This window comes from Ovis aries, chromosome 3 (assembly GCF_016772045.2).
Source record: "Ovis aries strain OAR_USU_Benz2616 breed Rambouillet chromosome 3, ARS-UI_Ramb_v3.0, whole genome shotgun sequence".
Classification (NCBI taxonomy): Eukaryota; Metazoa; Chordata; class Mammalia; order Artiodactyla; family Bovidae; genus Ovis; species Ovis aries.
Genome location: NC_056056.1, coordinates 86911561 through 86929004, shown reverse-complemented (window position 1 = coordinate 86929004; position 17444 = coordinate 86911561). Strand labels below are relative to the sequence as shown.

At 42.3% G+C, this 17444-nt stretch overlaps 2 protein-coding genes across 7 annotated transcripts in view; one reads left to right on the top strand and one right to left on the bottom strand.

Annotated features, from left to right (window-relative positions):
- The window catches only part of EIF2AK2 (eukaryotic translation initiation factor 2 alpha kinase 2), a 38301-nt gene extending 22059 nt beyond the window's left edge, over positions 1-16242 (bottom strand). The window contains exons 1-8 of one of the 6 annotated variants that reach the window (XM_060412261.1): positions 8697-8803; positions 7548-7735; positions 7285-7362; positions 6206-6326; positions 4538-4686; positions 1936-2056; positions 1514-1590; positions 1249-1348 (exon numbers count right to left, since the gene is read on the bottom strand). In XM_060412261.1, the coding sequence (XP_060268244.1) occupies positions 1249-1348; positions 1514-1590; positions 1936-2056; positions 4538-4686; positions 6206-6326; positions 7285-7362; positions 7548-7567 (666 nt within the window). In that variant the 5' untranslated portion in view covers positions 7568-7735; positions 8697-8803. Of the gene's footprint in view, positions 1-1248; positions 1349-1513; positions 1591-1935; positions 2057-4537; positions 4687-6205; positions 6327-7019; positions 7736-8696; positions 8833-15974 lie in introns of those variants that run through there. The other 5 variants (XM_004007300.6, XM_012173547.5, XM_042246277.2 and 2 more) reach the window with 5 other exon arrangements.
- A 49-nt stretch (positions 16243-16291) lies between these two features.
- CEBPZOS (CEBPZ opposite strand) overlaps positions 16292-17444 on the top strand; it is a 37048-nt gene continuing 35895 nt past the window's right edge. The window contains exon 1 of the mRNA XM_060412265.1: positions 16292-17363. The gene's annotated coding sequence lies outside the window, so the exon portion shown is untranslated. The remainder of the gene's footprint in view (positions 17364-17444) is intronic.

Sequence of the window (17444 nt, the reverse complement as noted above, 5' to 3'; positions counted from 1 at the left end):
TATAGCTCTTCTTCAAGCATATTCACTTTTATTCTGGTAGGGGTCGTGGTGTTTTTTTGTTGTTTTTTTTTTTTTTTTAACAATTTTAGTATGTTGACACAGAGTGCAAACATCAGACTGAGATTTCTTGAGTTCCTATCACCCGCCAGCCTCAGTTTTGCAAAGTGACTGCATTATGATTAACTCAGACATTCTGTAAATGGAAAATATTTTCTCTAATCTCTTCTATTACAAACAATTTTGCAAAGAACATGCTTATACATGTATCTCTGTGCACACATACATGTGTTTCTCTAGAAGACATATCTAGGAGTAGAACTGGCAATACAGCTGGCACACCCTGAACTCCGCTACATGCTGCCAAGTTGCTCTCCAAGACAGTCAATGCCGATTTATACATCAGCCAGCAACATATACTATTACTGTAACAGCACGTGATAGGTACAAAAGGAACAGAGCTGTGTCAACACTTAGAAGAGCCAGACTCAAATTTTGCCAATCAGATGGTTTAAAATGGTATCTAGCTATTGTTTTCATTTGCATTTTCCTGATTATTATGAAGTGAAGCATCTTTTCATATGTCTGTTGCCCCCTTGGGTATCTCTTTTCTAAACTGTCTGTTCAGCTCTTTTGTACATTTTTTCTTTTTAACTGAGTTGCTTATCTTTTTCTTATTGATTTGTTTGTAGTTTAAAAAAATATTTATTTAATTCACTATGCCAGGTCTTCATTGCAGTATGCAGGATCTCGTTCCCTGACCAGGGATGGAACCCGGGCCCCTTGCATTGAGAGCATGGAGTCTTAGCCACTGCACCACCAGGGATGTCTTTCTAGTTGTTTATAAATATAATACTTCGGTAGCACTAAACATCACCACAAAAACTATCTGATTTTTAAGTTCAGTTTTTAAGTTTAGCTCTGATTTATTAAAACAGGAGCAGAAATCTATGAGTGAACCTTCTATATACCATCCAATTGATAGAAGAAAAGAAGCCAGATTATAGGAATACATGAAAAATACAAAGGTGAGTAGGGAGAGAAAGATGGGAGTGAAGAGCAGAAAAATTTTGCATGTGAGGAATGGGAGTTAATAAAGAAAGGAGAGAGAAAAGGCTGCAAAATATTTTGATTTAATAAGAGACCATAAAAAAAATTGAAAAATTATGACAGGTACTGGAGGTCACTTTTAAATGGGGAAACACAAAGGAAAATAAGATTAACTAGGAAAGTTAGAGACTAATACTATACCCCTGGAGACACGGAAGAGCTGTTTAATGTGACACCGTTATTATCACTTCTTTCTGATGCAGTTGTTGAGAAGCCATTTTCAGATGGTGATTCAGAACTACTAAAAGAAAAGAGGACAGCTATTAGTTTATGAATTCTGCCTATTTTTTGTTGATCAGTAATTGCTTTTTCTAAATTCTCCTTCAACATTAAACATTTTCACAAATATCTGCTCTTTCAGGCTGCAATCTGAATTTGTCTGTCACACCTGTTTGTCCATACTTACGATGTACTCACTGCTGGAGAGCTTCTTTCAACATCCCCACATGCGGTATTGAAACAATTAGAGGACTGGTCAGCTCTCTGAAAGATTTAAAAGTACAACTAAATGACTTCTTAGAGTGGCGTAGTCTCTGTGAACCAACTCCCACATTTATTTCCCCACACTGACCACATTCACAGCCATAAATACAGGATTAATACATTTTTATGGATGTTTGATCTGAATTTAAAAAACATTGAGCTGTCATGAGAACTGTGATCCTTCTGAAGCGTCACGGCCACAGGGCTCATTGGTGGGACACAGAATGAAGGAATGCTTTTGCTATGTGACTGGCTGTCTTGGCATCACCTAAATATCATTTAACTTCAAATCAACTTCAGAGAGAATTTTAAAATATAGAAATCAAACCCCAAGGCAGTACATACCATTGTTTCTGATTCTATCTTTTCATAAGCCAGTTTGGCAGCCAACTGTTTTGCCTCCTGTTTAGTGGAACCCACACCACTACCATATTCTTCTTGTCCAATTTTGCATATATAATAAAACCTAGGGGAAATGATAGAGTATTAAACCAAATACCGAAAAACAGTAAATGTAACTCATGTGTTTTCAGAAAAAAAAACCATATTAACAAAGGGCTAAATATAACACCAATTTAATAGATAGATTAATAGTTCATATCTTACTTAATTTAAAATTTCAACAAGGGCTTCCCTGCTGGCATTGTGGTAAAGAATTTGCCTGCCAATGCAGGAGAAACACGGGTTCAATCCCTAATCTGGGAAGATCCTACATGCTGTGGAGCTACCAAGCCCATGTGCCACAACTACTGAGTCTGTTCTCTAGAGTCCTGCAGCCGCAGCTACTGAAGCCCACGCATCCTGGAGTCCGTACTCTGCAACTGGAGAAGCCACCGCAATGAGCATGACAACTAGAATGTAGCCTCCGCTTGCTGCAACTAGAGAAAGCCCACGCAGTAATGAAGACCCAGCACAGCCAAAAATAACTAAATAAATAAAAACTATATTTAAAAAGGCAAGATTTAATATATATATATATATTTTTTTTTTTCAATAAGATGGCTAATCAGTTTACCAGAATAACCAGGATTGGCTAATAGCCCAGCTTCCATTCTCTAGGGAACTTCTAACTCTTTGCTGCTTCATTGAAAGATGTGGCATTAAGGTACCAAGTGGTGATTTTTTAAAATTCCCCAAAAGTCAAAAGACATGGAGGCAGAGAAAGAAGAAAGAGACCTAATGAATTTTTCAGAGATGTTCAACTGGCATGATAAAACCCGTAGAGGCTTCTACAGGAGAATAATAAGGTGACAGTGTTTGGGAGGAAATGGGCTAAGTGTATCTAACTTCAGCTCTAACTTTAGCATTTTCTGCATGCCTCCCCCCTCCACACTCATGTACACAAAAACCTAAGCAAATTCTCACAATGCAAAAGTCCCATGCTGAAGTCACTTAATTTTCATGAGCTATAAGGATGCTTGTAGTTAGGCAAGGAGCCTTGGACAATTATAGAAAACTATATTTAAGGTGGCAAAGCAACACACATGGCAATTTATATCACGGGGTTACCACGTAGTGCTACAGAACTTTGGCAGTATTATTCATCGTGGATGGAAACAGACTCTACCAGTGAGTCTTCCCCACTAGCCTCTGAAGGGAAATTAGGGAGCTGGGCTGAAGGACTCGATTATTTCTGTGGCTCCAGTTTTTCTTCAGCACTCCCTAAACAGTCTTCTTTTCTTTAACAATCAAATGTTAAAGCACTAGGTCAAAGGAACCAAACAGGTGAGCTAAAGGAAAACAAAACAGCTCTTAATTTATGGAGACTGACTCACAGAATTCACTTTTGACTCTTTCGTTGCAGTGAATCCTATCACATTTTTGTCTTCCTGGTTCTGGCCTAAGAGCCATTGGGGTGAACTGTAAAATTCATAGAACAGTATCCTAAAGTGGGTGTTGGGACTATTCGCCTTTTAGAATTTTTGTCCTTCTCTCTCATTTAACTGGTTGGTTGTAGCTGAGAAACAGTCTTCTTCACACTCATTTCCTTTCTGCTTTTCCCAGTTCAGATTCATTCTTCATCCTCATCTCCAAAGTCTTTGCTCACTGGTGAGATGTTCTTCTCATCCCTCCCCCTCACCGTATCCCTCACCATCTAGGACGAAAACGCAGTCCTTATTTGTTTATTTTTGGCTGCGTTGGGTTTTTTTTTTTTTTCTCGCTTCGTGGGCTTCTTATTTTGGTGGCTTCTCTTGCTGCGGAGCATAGGCTCTGGACTGCAGGCTCAGCGGTTTCAGTGCTAGGGCTGAGTTGCTTCATGGCATGTGGGATCTTCCTGGACCGGGGATCAAATCCAACTCTCCTGCATTACTGGCAGGCGGATTCTTAACTGCTGAACTACCAGGGAAGTGCTTTTTTTTCTTCCTTTTGGCCGCACAGCATACAAGATCTTAGCTCCCCAACCAGGATTCGAACCCGTGGCCTCTGCATTAGAAGCTTAGAGTCTTAACCACTGGACCAGGGTTTCCTAAACCTATGGTCCACCAGGAGCTTCCCTAAATCCATTCCTTCTAATACACAGTACTTGTCTAGAGAATGACATTATTCAATAAAATCTGAAAGGCAAATATCTCTATTTTGACAAGGGTGGAAAGAGATTCATTCCACACATGTGGCAGGGCTCTTCTCACACAGCCACTGCAACCTCAGATATGGGAAGGTCTTCACCACCTGACCTCTCTTAGGTTTCCTGCAGCATGAAACATCCAGGGAGATCTCAGAAATAAAGGATTTCCCAGATTTGATCAATCGTGGGATATGGGTCCCCAGACTTCAGCAATGAAGCATTTTAATATTTTCATTACAAAGAAGTCAAACTGCAGTAAGGTCATAAAAAACCTTCTCTGCAGAATGTACCAAAAAGGACAGATATTTTTGGAAAGTTAGACATGAAAATAAGGTTGCTCTATTGCTTAGATATAGTGAATCAGAAGGAAAAACAACTCACCCTTCGCGCCCATTACCCTTTGATTTACATTCTTCATAAGTTACACATAGGTTTTTCTTCTGGGAGATCGTATTAAGACGGCCTATGTAATTCTCAATGGGCGGTCTTTCTGGAATATTTGTTCCCAGCTGAGATGAAAAAGTAACTGACTAAAAGAAAAAATACCCATAAGGATAAATTTTAACAAGAAAGGACATTACTATTTTCCTTTTACAGTTTCAAAAGAGAAAACAAAATAGTCAATTTTCTTGTTTATCTAGGTAAAACTATAAGACTTTCTGATCTGTTCTATCTTTTGTAATCTCAAAAGACAAGATAACACATACTGAAGTAAAGTTATATCATAGATCACAACTTCATGGGAAACATGAATATAATAGCATTACTCCTTCCACTATTATCTGCCCCTTTTAAAATTCCCAATCTGTCAAAATCTTGTCCAAACTTCTTCTACTTTGTTAACTTTGTCAAAGAATTTTGGGTTTTATTGACCTTCTTTATTATATCTTTGTTTTTTTTCACATCAATTTCTTCCCTTTTGTTATCACTGTCTTTCTTCTGGTTTTTCATGGGTAAAGGTACTCTACTGTTCTTTTTCTGACTTCATGACTTGGTTTTCTGGCTCATTAGCAATTTAAAAGTTTGTGGGTTTTCCTGATTTATTTTGCTCAATTTTGATTAAAAGGGTGACATCTTCAAGTAAAATTTTAAAAATATATGTATTTTTTTGGCTGCACTGTATGGTACTTGGGATCTTAGTTCCCAGACCAGGGATCAAACCTGTGCCCCCTAAGGTGGAAGCCTAGAGTCTTAACCACTGGACCACCAGGAAGATCCCATTGAGTAAGATTTTTTATGAAAGTATCTTGAATACTGAAATTCTGAAAAATTTTGAAAATTTGAGAATGATTCATTTTTGTCTCATGTAAAATGACTTTCTGCCTCATTTTACAGATGCTGCTCCAGTGTCGTCTGGTTTTTAAGGGTAGCATGGGCAGCATGATTTTTTTTCATTTTTATATTTTGTATAAGTTGTTCTGCCTGGATACTTGCAGGATTCTTTCTTCATCCCTGGAGCTCAGTCCTTTCACAAAGGCCAGTGTTGTTCTTGGTGGTTCCATATTTTTCAGTATCTTCTGAGCCGCTGAGTGGTTTCAATCTGCAGGTAGCTCTTTCTTTATTTCATAAATACTTTCTACTGTTCTTTTCAGAGACAGCTTTTTCTGTACTAGCTACTTACTTTGTCTGCATCTTCAGCAATACCAGCTATACAGATGTTACTTTTGCACCATCTGCCCTCTGTATATTAATATACCATTTTCCTCATGGTTCCTTCTCTCTCTGCCCTTTTCCACTGCATTCCCTCAAGCAGGTGCAGGGGCTCCTTCCAGATCCTGTTAGCTCATTTCTCACTGTTTCCTTAGAGTATGTTACTGCTGCTGGCACTCTAAATAGGTAGTGCCCATCTTGCCCATCTTTTTGAGATGGACCTCTCATTCAGGGTTCTATAGAAATAAGCCCAGGAAAAAGACTGAACTAAACTTTGAAAGCAAAAGAACTTGTGAATGGTTTTATTCTGCATGTGAGTATTTTCTCATAGGACAGGGAAAAATGCCATAGATATTTGTGAGTTCCCTTTCACAATGGAAAAAGAAGGCAATTACTCACCTTACGGTCTTTATTAATCATTTCCAAAGCTAATTTGGCTGCAGCGTTTTTGGCTTCCTTCTTTGATTTACCTTCAGCCTTTGGATATTCTTTCTCATCTATTATAACTTGATATGTAAACCTGATTACAATGAAAAATTCAAAGAACATCATAAATTCATGCATTATTTAACTAGCATTCCAATCATAACTGCCTTCTATGACTACCTTTGAAAATTTTAACCTGTGTTCCACATAGAATAATCATAAGGAATTTGATTTAGGCCATTCAGGTATGATCTAAATCAAAGCCCTTACGATTATACAGTGGAAGTGACAAATAGATTCAAGGGGTTAGATCTGATAGACAGAGTGCCTCAAGAACTATGGACGGAGGTTCATAACACTGAACAGGATGCAGTGATCAATACCATCCCCAAGAAAAAGAAATGCAAAAAGGCAAAATGGTTGCCTGAGGAGGCCTTACAAACAGCTGAGAAAAGAAAGAGAAACAAAAGGCAAAGGAGAAAAGGAACATTACACCCATGTGAATGCAGAGTTCCAAAGATTAGCAGGGAGAAAGAAGAAAGCCTTCCTAAGTGATCAATGGAAAGAAATAGAGAAAAACAATAGAATGGGAAAGACTAGAGATCTCTTCAAGAAAATTAGAGACACCAAGGGAACATTTCATGCAAAGGTGGGCACAATAAAGGACAGAAACGGTATGGACCTAACAGAAGCAGAAGCTATTAAGAAGAGGTGGCAAAAATACACAGAAGAACTGTACAAAAAAGATCTTCATGACCCAGATAACCATGATGGTGTGATCACTCACCTAGAGCCAGACATCTTGGACTGTGAAGTCAAGTGGGACTTAGGAAGCATCACTATGAACAAAGGTAGTGGAGGTGATGGAATTCCAGTTGAGCTATTTCAAATCCTAAAAGATCATGCTGTGAAAGTGCTACACTCAATATGCCAGCAAATTTGGAAAACTCAGCAGTGGCCACAGGACTGGAAAAGGTCAGTTATCACTCCAATCCCAAAGAAAGGCAATGCCAAAGAATGTTCAAATTACCGTACAATTGCACTCATGTTACCTGCTAGCAAAGTAATGCTCAAAATTCTCCAAGTGAGGCTTCAACGGTACATAAACCAAGAACTTCCAGATGTTCAAGCTGGATTAAGAAAAGGCAGAGGAACCAAGATCAAATTGCCAACATCCGTTGGATCATCGAAAAAGCAAGAGAACTCCAGAAAAACATCTACTTCTGTTTCATTGACTAAACTAAAGCCTTTGACTGTGTGCATCACAAAAAAATGTGGAAAATTCTTAAAGAGATGGGAATACCAACCACCTTACCTGCCTCCTGAGAAATCCATATGCAGGTCATGAACCAACAGTTAGAAGCAGACATGAAACAATGAACTGGTTCCAAATTGGGAAAGGAGTATGTCAAGGTTGTATATTGTCACCCTGCTTATTTAACTTATACGCAGAGTACATCATGCGAAATGCCAGGCTGGATGAAGCGCAAGCTGGAATCAAGACTGCCAAGAGAAATATGAATAACCTAAAATACACAGATGACACCACCCTTTGGTAGAAAGTGAAGAAAGAGCCTACTGAAGAAGGTGAAAGAGGAGAGCGAAAAAGTTGGCTTAAAATTCAACATTCTAATGGCAAATAGATGGGAAAACAATGGAAATAATGACAAACTTTATTTCCTTGGGCTCCCAAATCACTGCACATGGTGACTGCAGCCATGAAATTAAAAGACGCTTGCTCCCTGGAAGAAAATCTATGACCAAACTAGACAGTATATTAAAAAGCACAGATATTACTTTCCCAACAAAGGTTCATGTAGTCAAAACTATGGTTTTTTCAATAGTCATATTGATGCTTTTGAACTCTGGTGTTGGGAAAGACTCTTGAGAGTCCCTTGGACTGCAAGATCAAACCAGTCAATCCTAAGGGAAATCAGTCCTGAATATTCATTGGAGGGACTGATGCTGAAGCTGAAGCTCCAATACTCTGGCCACCTGATACAAAGAGCTGACTCATTAGCAAAGACCCTGAGGCTGGGAAAGATTGAAGGCAGAAGGAGAAGGGGACGACAGAGAATGAGATGGTTGGATGGTATTACCAGCTCGATGGACATGAGTTTGAGCAAACTCTGGGAGATAGTGAAGGACAGGGAAGCCTGGCGTGCTGCAGTCCACGGGGTTGCAAAGAGTCGGGCATGAGTGAATGACTGAACCACCACCACCACACAGAATCCAAGCAGTCACCCCAAAGAGCAAAACAGCGCACCATTGTGAAGCATGGAAAGGTTTACACACCGTTTTTTCTCTGGAGTCCTCTGAAGTTATCACTTTACATCGAAAAGACTCACCATCTTCTCTGGCAGCTTTGCTCTCATGCTAAAGAACTGACTTCAAAATTGTGCCAAAATTGCTATTCTCCCAGTTTTAATTTTATATGGATATACCTTTTCTTATAGCAACTTACCTATAATTATGTGGAAGTCCTGTCTTAGCCAGTTCACAATACCTAACTTCTACACAGTTCTTTTGTTGGTATTTATTAAGTTCTTCTATGTAGAAACATGGTGAACGACCAGTGGCCATTTTTTTCCTCTAGTAACCTACAAAAAAAGAGATTTTTGAAAGAAGTGATATACTCAGAAAATATTTAATTTCCCCAATTCAGTTTAAGAGATAAAACAGGGTAAGATGACTCTCCTTTATACGACTCATCTCAGCCCCGCAAAAATCCGGAGAAAACTTTCTTACAAGATCTTTCTCTCCCTCTCGCGGACTACAAAATCAAGTTAATTTCTCCAAGATTTTCTACTTTCAAAACTCAACTGGCCAAAAAAGGATGGACGTCCTTCTCCTTAACTTTTCTTTCTGCTTCCCCTGAGTGTCAAGTGCAAGTCTGTCCATCTGCTTAAAAAGATAAAAGCCTGAAGGAAGAGAATTAGAATTATTTTTGTTGAGAATAAAAAGGTTGAGTGTATATATAAAGTTTATGAAATCATGAAGGATTTAGTTGTACGGACAAAGATTCTCCTATGAAACCCCACAAAACTTCCACTTGAAATTTTCAGAAGTCAGCTTTAGGACAATTTACTTGGTAGACAAATTAGGCCCTAGTTTATGGTTCTCACTGGATGAAGACAGTAACAATGATTCAAATTACAAATAAAACCTAAAGAATATAGAATCTAAATATAAGAGCCAAAGCTGTAAAACTTTAAAAGTAAATATAAGGGTGAATCTTCACAATCTTAGATTTGGCAGTGGAATCTTACCTATGACAGCAAAAGCATAGCAACAAAAGAAAACATAAATAAACTGGACCTCATCAAAATTAAAAATATTTGCATATCAAAGGACACTATGAGGAAAATGAAAAGACAGTCTTCAGAAAGGGATTTTTATAAATAATATATCTGATAAAGATCTGGTATCCAGAATATACGAAGAACTTTTACAACTCAACAATAAAAAGAGTTAAGAAATTAAAAAATAGGCAAAGGATTGAATAGATATTTCTCCCAAGAAGACATACAAATGGCCAACAAGCACACGAAAAGATGTTCAATATCATTACTTATTAGACAAATACAAATCAAAACCACAACTAGATTCTACTTCACACCCACTAGGCTGGTAATAATAATAATAGAGAAAATAAATGTATTGGTGAGAATATAGAGAAATTGGAAACCTCATATATCACTGATGGAATGTAAAGTAATGCAGGCTCTATGATATTTGACGGTTCCTCAAAGAGTTAAACTTAGAATTACCGTGAAAGTGAAAGTCACTCAGTCGTTTCTGACTCTCTGCAACCCCATGGACTCTACAGTCCATGGAATTCTACAGGCCAGAATACTGGAATGGGTCACCTTTCCCTTCTCCAGCAGATCTTTCCAACCCAGGGATCGAACCCAAGTCTACCGCATTGCAGGAGAATTCTCTTACCAGCTGACCCACAAATACCACCCATCAATTTCACCCCTTTGGTGTATATCCAAAGAATTGAAAAACAGGTTTTCAAATACTTACACAGGAATATGCAAAGCAGCACTAGTCACAATAATCCAAAAGTAGAAACAAATCAAGTATCTATCAGCTGCAGAAAAGGTAAACACAAGGCTGTACATCTACACATGGAATCTTATTCAGCCCTAAAAAGGGTAACGTATTGAAACACGCTATACCATGGTTAAACGTCAAACCATGCTAAACTAAAGAAGTCAGACATAAACAGTAACAGAGCATGTGATTCCATTTATGCGAAACATCCAGAATAAGTAAATCCATAGACAGAAAGTGGTCCCTGTTGACCTCTCGTTTCTTATCAGAAAGCTCTTCTGATTTTCCTTCTTCAAAGGTCACAAGTTCTTTCTGACACTCCTTAATCTCCACAGCCTTTACATGCTGGAGTTTCCCCCAAGACTTGGTCCAAAAACACTATTCTCTTCACTCTAGACTTTCTCCTCAAGGTAATTTCCCTCATGGCCATGATTTCACAGATCATCTATCTGTCATTACCTCTGAAACTTATATGTAATTAATGAACCTCCTTCTGAGTTTCAGAGCTCTCTATCCAACCTCTCCACTTGGACATCCTGAATGGCTTTTAAACTCCCAAAATCTAAAACTGCATTTATAATCTTCCCTCAAACTGGTTTAGAGTTTCCTTCCTCAGAAAATGACTCCACTGTCCACCCATGTCTGAAAGCCAAGAATCTGGGAGGCATCCTTGACGTGTCCTCTCCGTGCCTTCTGATCTATACCTAAGCCCCGTCCTCCAAATCCTTTGACCGCTCAGTGACATCTATAACCACCATCCTGGTTCAAGCCATCACCGTCTCACTCCTGGACTGCTGCAGGAACCTCAGAACCAACTCCTCACGGTTGCTACAACTTCTTCTCTAACCTGCAGCCATCATGATTTTTTAGTTGAACTTCTTTCTCATTGTTGTAAAATATACATAACATGAAATTTGCCATTTTTAAGTGAACAATTCATGGGCAAAAGCACTTTCACAATGTTGTAAGCACACCATCACCATCTATTTCCAAAACTCTTTTCATCTCCCCAAATAGAAAGTCTGTACCCACTAAACAATAACTTCCCATTTCCCTTCCCCCTCAGCCCCTGGTAACCACCATTCTATTTTCTATGCCCATACATTTGCCTATTCTAGGTATCTAGTATTAGTGGAATTATACAACATTTGTCTTCTTGTGTTTTAGCTAATGTCTTTAAGGTTCATCCATGCTGTATGAAGCATATATCACAATTTCCTTCCTTTTTAAGGCTGAATACTATTCCACTGTATGGATATCCCACGTTTTGTTTATCTATTCATCTGCTGATGAACACTTGCATTATTTCAACCTTTCGGCTACTGTGAGTAATGATGATATGAACATCGTTGTACAAAAATCTATTCAAATGCCTACTTTTGAATCTTTTGAGCATACACCTAGAGGTGGACTTGCTGAATCATATGGTAATTTATAGTCAACTTTTTCAAGAATTGTCAAGTTACTTTCCACAGTGGCTGTACCATTTTGCACTTCCATCAGCATGCACAAGGGTCCCAATTTCTCCAAATCCTCACCAACAGTTGTTCTTTTCCATCTTTAAACTAGTCGTGTCAGAATCTTTTAAAACCTCACTTCAGTCAGGCAGCCTCCACAAGCCATCAAAACTGTTTTTGTCAAGGTTACCAATGGCTCCCCCATCTCTGAAACGAGTCAGTGGTCTGTTCCCAGCCCTTTTCTTCTTGACACATAACCGGCTTAAGGCATGGTTGCTCCTATGTCCCTCCTTATCCCTTTGCTTGGACACTTAAGACACCATCCTCTCCCTAGTTTCCCTCATTTCTCACAAGCTATTCCTTTTCTGTCTCCTTTCCTGGTTCCTCTTCATCATTCTTTCCTTTAAACATTCCATTGTCTCGGGGTCCAGGTCTCATATCTCCTCTCTGCTCTACTTACACTCACTCCCTGGTGATCCCCTCAAGGCTTGGAGCTTTAAATTCCACCTACACAGAGGTGGTTCTCAAAAGGACACCTCCCCCACCAACTCTTTTCTGGCTCCCAACTGCTTCTGACCAACCAACTCCCTCCTGAAACGCTCTGGGCTCCACCCCCTTAGCTGCTTCTGCCTGGTGAACTCCCGCTTCCTCTAGACTTCAGCTCAAGTGTTACTTCCCACAGCCCCTGGAAGACATCCTGGTTTGATGCTCTACAGCCCTCATCTCCTTTATTACAACTGCTAATTTAACTGACTGTCTTCCAAAAGAGACCAAGAGCTACAAGAAGCAACAAACAGGAGAGGATAAGAGATGGCTGGAAATGCTACAATGAGATAGGGCGTTAGGAGGTGGGGACAGAGATATGAGGGAGGTGGTTGTAACAGTGGCAAGGGAAGACCCTTCTTAGGAGGCAATACTGAAATCAAGCCTGGATGATGAGAAAGTCCATCATGCTTAGACAGGGGGAAGAGCATCTCAGGCAGAGGAAACCGTGAGGCAGGCACCAGCATGGCTTTTGGAAGGCTAAAACAAAGTCAAGGAGACTGCTGCACAGTGAACGAGGGGAAATGGTGGGATACGAGTCAGAAGGCAGGCAGGTGCCACAGCACGGAGACCTTGAAGACTCCGGTCAGGACCATGGACGTTATTCCAGTTGCAATGGGAAGCTCTTGGTGGGTTCTCAGCAGAGGGGTGATGCGGTTGGACTTATGCTTTTAATGATCACTCTGATGCTATGGAAAGAACAGAGTATGAGGGGTGGGGATAGAAGAGATGAGCAGAGCACAATCAGAAGTCGAGAGACCGAGTCAAGACTGCCATGGTGGTTTGGGTGGGCAGGGCTGGTGGCTGGAAGTGCTCAGATATGAGCAAAGGCACGCTCTTCACATCACTGCTTAGTGTTGTGGAAACAGCTAAGCTTTAAAGCCACATAGACCTGGGCTAGCTACCCCTCTGAACCTTTGATTTGTGATGTGAAACCAGGGATGAAAACACCTGATTCGCAGGTTGTTGTGTGGACTAAATCAAACAAAAAAGGATCCAGGAGAGTTTCCCACAGCCCTGGCCCTCAATGAACAGTGCTCCTGGTCTGTAACTCCAAAATCCAAGAAGCACTGAAAACTGAAGTTTCCTTTGTTTTCATTTGCTTTGTTTTTGCTTGGTGTGTAGCCCCCCATCTAGACCTGAACTGACACAAGCTACTTACAGTCTTAACCATACTCGGTTGTCTATTTATACATTTCACTGCAGATAGCATTTTATGATAGCGTTGCCCCCAAACCCTACTGAGAACATTACATAATAGACAGGATTTACGCTGCCTTGACTTTCTAAAATCCAAAAACTTCTTAAGTACCAGAACATACCTGGTTCAAGGGTTTCAGATAAGGACCTGCAGCCACACAATTATTTCTAGGAATCAAAGTGCCATTTAGTTTAGTCACAACTATGAGATCATATGTCCAGTTGGATGAGGTCATAGATCTCAGAGGGCTCCCCAGGTGCCTAGTGGTAAAGAACCTGTCTGCCAGTGCAGGAGACACAGGAGATGCCGACTGGATCCCTGGGTCAGGAAGATCCCCTGGAGGAGGAAATGGCAACCCACTCCAATATTCTTGCCTGGAGAATGCCATGGACAGAGAAACCCAGCGGGCTATAGCCCACTGGGTCGCCAAAGAGTCAGACATGATTCAATGACCAAACAAAAACAAAACAGATCTCAGAACAGCAGTTATGAAAGAGTCCTCATAACCTGAAGTCCTATGGAAACACCCTGAATCATCAGCACTTTTAACTTTAGCTGTTGATCTTCACAATGACAAGCCAGTTTCAATTTAAGTGAAATACTGTTGTTCAGTAGCTAAATCATGTGCGACTTTTAATAAGGTGTTAAATTGGCACACTTGAAAAAGTACTTACAAGTTTAGGGGGAAAAGCTGCTTCTTTTCAATTGTTTTTGATAAATCTTATTTTAGCGCTACAGAAAAATCCATCAGAATCACTAACAAATGTTATGTGTCTGTTTTACTCATGCTCAGAAGTTACTCTGCCTGTGCCTCACACCCTTGCGTCAGACTGTGAGCCCTTGTGGGCCTAGCCTAGCCCCCTCAAAGAGCATGCATAATGCTTGGCAAACAACATACATTCAACAGATATCAGATGAATTAAATGTATAAACTAGAGATCCAATGTTAAGGAGCTTCAGATTCAAATGAACAAACGTAAGAGCAAGAGCACAAACTGCCCAAAATTCTAAGTTCCTAAGTGACAGCACAGAGTCCATCTCTTAGCTTCCATCTGGCAAGGCATTTTTTTAATACTAAAGAAATCACAGGCAACAGGATCATATTCTGCAATTCAAAGAGAATTTGTGAATTAGTATTCCTTAAAGAGGCTTCTCTGATAGCTTAGTTGGTAAGGAATCTGCCTGCAATGCAGGAGACCCTGGTTCAACTCCTGGGGATAGGCTACCCACTCCAGTATTCTTGGGCTTCCCTTGTGGCTCAGCTGGTAAAGGATCGGTCAGCAATGTGGGAGACCTGGGTTTGATCCCTGGGTTGGGAAGATCCCCTGGAGAAGGGAAAGGCTACCCACTCCAGTATTCTGGCCTGGAGAATTCCATGGACTGTACAGTCCATAGGATTGCAAAGAGTCCAACATGACTGAGCAACTTTGACTTTCACTTTTATTCATTAAACAAAGTTGGGCTTCCCAGGTGGTACTCGTGGTAAAGAACCTGCCTGCCAATGTAGGAGACACAAAAGACCCAGGTTAGATCCTTGGGTTGGGAAGACCTCCTGGAAGAAATCATGGCAACCTACTCCAGTATTCTTGCCTGGAGAATCCCACAGACAGAGGAGCCTGGTGGGCTACAGTCCATAGGGTCTCAAAGAGTCAGACATGACTCAAGAGACTTAGCAAGCAGGCAAAGAATTAATGAGTACCTATTATTATGTACTAGGTTATCCTGGCCAACAAAACCCGACTCTTGTGCACTTACTAGGGCAGAAACACGGAGAAACCTATAGGAAATATTACAACGTGATAAGTACTAGAAAAACTAAAGCAGAGTAGGGGGTACTGTAAGGGAATGGCCCAGTTTCTTTTACATGGAGGTTTTTCAGGGAGGCTGCTCTCATACTGTTACACTGTTAACAAGTACAGGGTAAAGCGATCGACTCACTGGCCTATACAGGTCTCTGGGAAGAGCTTTCCAGGAAGAAACAGGCAGTGCAAAGGCCCAGAGGCAGCGGCAGTGCTTGGCAGTGCTCCAACAACCGAAAGGAGGCCTGTGTGGTCAGAAAGGAAGGCCCAGAGGGCCAGGCCTGTAGGCCAGCAACCTTCTAGAGGGTTCTAATGAAATGGAAAGTTATTGGAGAGTGGGGGGTGGGGTGGGGAGTGAGGGTTCCCTGCTCTGCCTTTGAGGACCTGGGGCTGCTGCGGTGTCGAGAAGCTGGGGAGTGGGGTGGTGGGGGTGGGGTGGGGTGGTGGGTGGGGGTGGGGTGGGGTGGGGTGGGGTGGTGGCGGGGGCAGTGTTTGGGCGGAGGCTAAAGATGGGCAATTGGGAAACAATTTCAAGGGATTTTCGGCAGGAGATTTTTGTTGCCAATCTTTTGGGCAATTCAGGCCTCCGTATCGTATTTCACATTGTCTATCAAGCCACAGGACTTTTCCGTTTTCCACGGGTTCCCCTCCCCCCACCAACCAGGGCCCGGGTTAATGGTTACCTGCTCGTTTAAAAATTCTTCGCGGGAAGAAAATGACTGTCAGCTCCCACCGCGCTGCAGGACGCTTTCCCCAGGTCCAGCCGGGGCCCGCACTCGGCTACGGGCCTCGGACAGCGCTACCGAGGCGGCGGCGCAGGGGTCCGGGGCCTCTGACCGGCGTTCAGTCCCGGGCTGGGGAGGCGGACAGGCGGGCGCGCGCTGCGGTGGCTCCGGCTGCCGGCCCTCGCTGCTCCCGCGCCGCTACACTCGGCGGAAGCTCGGCGAGTCTGGGCGGCTCGCTCTCGGTTTCGTTTTCCCGGCGGACTCCGCCTTCCTTCGGCCGCGCCGGCCCCTCCCGCACCGGTCCCCACAGGTCCGCACAGGCCCCGCTATCGCCTGAAACCCGCGCCTCCACCGGGCGCCCGCGCCTGGGCGTCCAGGGCCCTGCAGCCCCCACCCCAGCTGCTGGGACTGTCGCCGGCCCCGGTGCGGGGCAGGGTCCTCCGGGAGATGGGGAGGGCACTGAGGTCTCCGAGGCCCGCAACGTGGCAGGCCCTCTGCCATAAATGCTCCCCTTGCCTCTTCAACACCAACATTTGGGGTGGGGTGAGCTGACCCATTTGCAAAGACCCTGATGCTGGGAAAGATTGAGGGCAGGAGAAAAAGGGGACGACAGAGGAGGAGGTGGTTGAATGGCATCACCGGCTCAATGGACATGGTTTTGGGTGGACTCCGGGAGTTGGTGATGGACAGGGAGGCCTGGCGTGCTGCGGTCCATGGGGTCGCAAAGAGTCGGACACGACTGAGCTACTGAACTGAACTGGAGGGGCTGGATATCATCGGCTCCATTTTATAATGAAAGAAACTGAGTAAATCAACCCTGCCAAGGCAAAGCCAGGATTCCATTGCCCGTAACCAACGACGCACCTCTCCTCACAGCAACCCAGACTGGGGATGCAGAGGCCTGGGGGCATAATCTCCCTTCTGTTTCCATCTGACCATTCATTTATTCAACAGGTAATTGCACCTGCTGTACCAGGTACCAGCCAGTAGTTAGGAGAGCCATCTGCTTCCTGAGGGGTCTCCTGGAGTTTACAACCAAAGTCCTTACCAGTAGGATTTTTAATGAGAAAATTTTAAATCCTGCAAGATATCCTGAGGCAAGGTTTGGTGGCTCAGACGGTAAAGAATCTGCTTGCAATGCCGCAGATCCGGTTTATTCCCTAGGTTAGGAAGATTCCCCGAGAAGGGAACCCACTCCAGTATTTTTGCCTTGGAAATCCCATGGACAGAGGAGCAAGACAAGACATCCTTCTCATCTAATGGACTATCACACTCCCAGAGTAATACTGGCACCTTGACTGAGTGACTGAGAAGTGCTGAGTACCCATCTCACAGCAGTATTACAAGGTAGGTGCCATTACTGTGCCCATTTAACAGATGAGAAAACCGAGGTCCAAGGCACAGAGAAGTTAAGTAACAGCTGGTAAG